The sequence below is a fragment of the Zychaea mexicana genome, assembly GCF_025766255.1.
Source record: "Zychaea mexicana strain RSA 1403 chromosome Unknown BDB00scaffold_252, whole genome shotgun sequence".
NCBI lineage: Eukaryota > Fungi > Mucoromycota > Mucoromycetes > Mucorales > Lichtheimiaceae > Zychaea > Zychaea mexicana.
The window spans coordinates 1,949-7,076 of NW_026516915.1; the positions used below are offsets into that span (position 1 = coordinate 1,949).

Sequence of the window (5,128 nt, forward strand, 5' to 3'; positions counted from 1 at the left end):
CATACCTTTTTTTGCAAGCGCCCTTGCTTCGATATGTATAGAATAAAAAGCGGCAGTAAACGAGTGTGCTGAAGAGTAAAAAAAATAATAATGATAAAAGAAGTGGAGCTGGCTCCCCTGCTATTTTTCTGTCTGCTCACCACTTTCCACCAATTACATTGGCCGAATCCCGTTGTCATTCCGTTGTCATCGGTCGCTACTTGAAAAAATCCCGTTGTCATCGTTGTCATCGGTCGCCACTTCAAAAATTCCGTTGTCATCAGTCGCCACTTGAAAAAGTTTGTGGAATCACACTGTTTTTGCCCAATAAAAACACCAATGGCACCGGAAGCACCATTTCTCCGAGCACTCCTGCTGAACATACACAGCTCAAGTAGATATAACGCAACAGATGACAAGACAAATTTATTTTTGCGGCAGTGTGGTGCCCATGATGATGATAATGTGGTGGTGATTTGATGATGACGAGGATGACGATAGTAGTAAAGAGACAGAGAATAACAGTAGAGGATCGCTAAAAACGTCGTTCTTTTTGGTGGGTGCTAATTTATTTCTTTTGTTGCCTGGTGTATAATAGAATCGCATATCCATCCCCGTTCCTGTCCCTACTCCTTCCAAATCATCGCAGAGACATGCACACAAATCGTCGTGTTCAGAAGAAGCTGCGCGTTCGATTGTGGTTGTTGTGTACAATTCGAATCAGTGGATCGTGAGACCGTCGTCGTCTTCGTGGTTGTTACTTTTATTTTTGCCAGTAGAGTGTAATACAATCGCATATCCACCGACCGTTCCTGCTGTTACTTTTCAAAAACCATCGAGAGACATGCTACAACAATTGTCGTGTTCGGAGACGCTGTGCGTTCGATCGGGTCGTTGTGTACAATTCGAATCAGTGGATCGTGAGACCGTCGTCGCTTTGTGTGTTTATTGCTTTATTTTTGCTACTGGTGTATAAACATAGCACTGGCTCGACTTGTTGTTCGTACTCCTCCAAAACCCATCGCAGAGACATGCAACAACAATCGTCGTGTTCGGGAGAAGTTGCGCGTTCGATTGGTGGTCGTTGTGTACAATTCGAATCAGTGGATCGTGAGACCGTCGTCGTCTTCGTGGTTGTTACTTTTATTTTTGCCAGTAGAGTGTAATACAATCGCATATCCACCGACCGTTCCTGCTGTTACTCTTTCAAAAACCATCGCAGAGACATGATACAACGACCGTCGTGTTCGGAAGAAGCTGCTCGTTCGACTGGTTGTCGTTGTATGCTATTTGAATCAGTGGATCGTGAGACCGTCGTCGCTTTGTGTGGTTATTGCTGTTATTTTTGTTGTTGTACATAAATAGCACCGCCATTCTCCATCGTGGCTATACAATGTACAGGAAATCATTAACACAAGAAACAAAAAAACACGCACAAGGCCGTACAGAACGTTCACGAGCAAAAAGACGGCTAGCCTTTACCTCTTTTCCTTGTAGATTTACACCAGAATCAAACAGTAATCGTTGGAGCGAGTCCAATTCCTATAGAAACAATCAACACAATTCTGCTCCATTTACTAAATAAAACACGGCTTCCCTCCCCAATGCCTAAATGTTCTTCAGCGAGGTCGCCATAAAATGTGTTACCTTTTTTTTTTGAAACCGTCTTCGCTATTACATTAAAAAAAGAATATAGTAAAGTATTTTTTTTGTGGTAGAGAAAAAGAAAAAAGTAGAGCGCCCTTTGCTGTTCCCCAGTAAATTCGCCCATTTCCACCAATTACATTGGCCAAATCCCGTTGTCATTCCGTTGTCATCGGTCGCCACTTGAAATAAATTTCCGTTGTCATCGTTGTCATCATTTTCGCCGTGGCGACCAGGTCGCCACGCCGAAAATGATTCTAGGTAAGTTATTTCCTTTTTTGGATTATTGGGAGATTTTTCCTCTCTTTTTCCTTTTTTGGGTGTTTGGTAGTTTTTTCTCCTTTTTCTCCTTTTTTGGATGTTTGGTAGTTTTTTCTCCTTTTTTTCCATATTTGGGTTGTTGGGAGGTTTTTCCTCTTCTTCCTTTTTTGGGTTGTTGGGAGGTTTTTCTCCTCTTCTTCCATATTTGGATAGTTGGGTGATTTTTCTCCTCTTCTTCCATATTTGGATAGTTGGTACTTTTTTCCCCTCTTCTTCTATATCAGTCATTTCAGTCCTTTTTTCTCCTCTTCTTCCATATAAAGTAACCTTGGGCTACTAAGCTTTCTTTGCTCATTTTTTTCGCTCTATTCATTGCCGTCTTTACCTCCTTTCTAAACATGCTCCTTGACATGCTATTTCTATTTTATACGTTTTTTACCAATGTTTACCCCTGTAAATCATATTAATCCTTTACATCATATCGATCATCTTTAATAGCTCTTTCAAAATGCCTATCGACCGCCAGCTATTCACCACCCTCCACAAAGTCACCGTCAATGGTAGGTTTACTTATAAACGAAACATGGACCTTTAAAACTAATATCCTATTCACTAGTCCCCAATGCCACTCTCAAGCCTACCTTGGAAGCCATTTTGGAGGCAATGGATCGTGGTAAGTACAATTAGCTGCTAACTACAAAATTATCACATACTTACATAGTTATCTTAGTCCCTGTTGAAACTACAAAGGAGACCCTTAGAGGTTACTTGGCAGATCTCGAGGATCTTATGCAAGTGGAGGCTGATTGTGAAGCTCTGGTCCCACAGCAACAACAACAAGAACAAGAAGACGTTGAAGACGTCGAAGAAGAAATCGTCTACTTGACTCCTACAGAAGATGAAGCGTAAGCACTTTTAATAATTGAAATGATCATTTCTAAAATACTAAAATACTAAAATTAAATAATATATAGCTCTGATGTCGAGGAACTCCAACCCTGGGAAGTTGCAATGCATCAGGACCCCTTCTACCACAATTTTTGGTCCACAAGTAACCAACTAGCCAAAGGTAACCCTTCTTTATCCCATTATTTCTCAGTCTATTAATATTCCTTCATCCAACTATAGTCTACAAAAAGTTCCACACTTTGGCTACCCCTAAACATGGTGCTCCTTTCACTTCAGTCATCCTTGAGCTGAATACCACTACGGTTGCTACTGCATCAGCTTGTTGCATTCACCTAGACCAAGATATAGAAGGCATCAACTTTTTTAGTTATATCCGTAACTACAATGAACAGCGACCAGAGCAAATCATCCACCATGCAATCAGCGGAACACCCTTCGAAGCCTTAGATCAAAAATTGATAAAATCCGTCCGTGCCATCTTGTGCGCTTACCTCCACTACAAGAATGGCGGTAATCTGAATCAACTTGGCTACAAGAGAGAACTGAATGAATTGGCAAAAGGTACTTCCAAAATACAAACTTACACAAATCTATAATATAATAGACAATCCACAAAAATTACCTTCCTTATATGGATTCAGCCTTGGTTTTTCAACATCCGCTTCTTTTTTTCTCTTTTGCTTGCTACGAGCTCCTGTTGCTACGCGTTTCTGCAGAAAAAAAAAACTTCTTTGTATACATAGTCGTTCCGTTGATTGTACTTCCAAATGAGCCAAAATCATCAACAAAATAATACTACTTCCGAAGCCATTGTGAGTTTTTCTGCTGCTACATTTAAGAATTGGGATTCTACTGAAACTGACTGCTTGGTATTCAGGTACGCGCTGATGGAAGTTTGGTTGGTCGTATTGATCTCGGTACTTCCCGTGGTCGTGGTGCAGGAAGACCTGCTAGACGTAATCGCATTCCTCTTGGCTTTCAAAGCCAGTTTGAAGAAAACTTGACTGCCGGAGAAAACATGGTTGCTGATCCTACTTCAGACCATGTCCATCGCCATGTCTTGCCGGCAATGAGTGCTCGATGCTACTCTTGCGGTGCCCGCGTGTGGCCTTGGGAAGCACGTCGCAGAAATGAAGATGGCACGTACTCTTACAGCATTTGTTGTGGATACGGGGCTGTTGATCTACCACCAACTTCGCGTCCGCCTGAACCTCTCTATTCATTGCTCACTGGAACGAATGGTGAATCATCGAGATTTCGCGAGCAAATCCGGCTTTACAACGGTGCTTTTGCTTTTGCTTCTCTTGGTGTGGATCATATTGACCAGCAGTATACGAACTCCAGAGGAGGTGCTTACTGTTTTCGAATCCAAGGTTCTGTGTACCACAGAATCGCACCAATTATGCCACAAAATGGCCATCCTCCCCGCTTTGCTCAGATTTACATATACGATCCTCAAGAGCAAGCAGCTATCAGACAATCAATTTTTCCAGGTTGGGTGGTGGATAATATATACACTGTAGTATTTAGGGTATTTAGCGTGTTTCTAATCTCATCCTAACATTACAGAAGCAAGCTTGGATCGCACTTTGTTGGTTACTCTGCATGCAATGCTTCAGCAACACAATCGCCATGCACAAACGTTTCGTACAGCAGCTGAACGTCTACGTGAAACGCCTGCTGTAAACCTGAATATTCGTATCTCGGGGGATCAACGCCGTGGTAGACAATATGCAGCCCCTACTGCTGATGAAATTGCTGTTCTTATTGTTGACAATCCAGGCGAAGAACCTGCATACCGCGATGTTGTTTTGTTCCGTGATGATGGCAGAATGGAGAGCATAAATGAGACGAACAGTCTATACGACCCTCTTCATTATGTTTTAATGTTTCCGAACGGGGAGACTGGATGGAGTGAAGGAATCTCCCTTCGTGGTCGTCAGCATGTGCCAGCCGAGCCGGGCGAGCAACGCCATGGTCGTCAAGGAACTGTTTCCGTTCGTCAATTTTATGCCCATCGAATCCAAGAACGCGATGCATCTCTATTGCATTTATACGAGCGGCTCTGGCATCAGTTCATCGTCGATATGTATGCGAAGATTGAGCATCGACGTATGTACTATTATCGAACCAACCAGAGACAATTGCGCGTTGAGCTGTACAACGGAATGGCCGATGCACTTCAGCAAGATGTGGGAGATGATAACACCGAACTAGCCCAGAACTTGGGACGCCGTGTTATTCTTCCTTCTTCTCACACTGGCAGCCCACGGTAGGTTATTAGTATCAAACAACATAAGTTCAGTAGGGGTTTATGTAGGGTCTAGAGCGATTG

At 42.6% G+C, this 5,128-nt stretch overlaps 1 protein-coding gene across 1 annotated transcript; it reads left to right on the forward strand.

Annotated features, from left to right (window-relative positions):
- Window positions 1–2,336: 2,336 nt before the first annotated feature.
- BDB00DRAFT_902291 (uncharacterized protein) lies at window positions 2,337–3,343 on the forward strand (the record flags this gene model as incomplete). Its single annotated transcript, XM_053128558.1, has 6 exons — window positions 2,337–2,444; window positions 2,501–2,557; window positions 2,615–2,789; window positions 2,859–2,953; window positions 3,013–3,303; window positions 3,330–3,343. The coding sequence occupies exons 1-6, from the start codon at window positions 2,393–2,395 to the stop codon at window positions 3,341–3,343; spliced, it is 684 nt and encodes a 227-aa protein (XP_052972195.1). The 5' UTR covers window positions 2,337–2,392.
- Window positions 3,344–5,128: the final 1,785 nt, after the last annotated feature.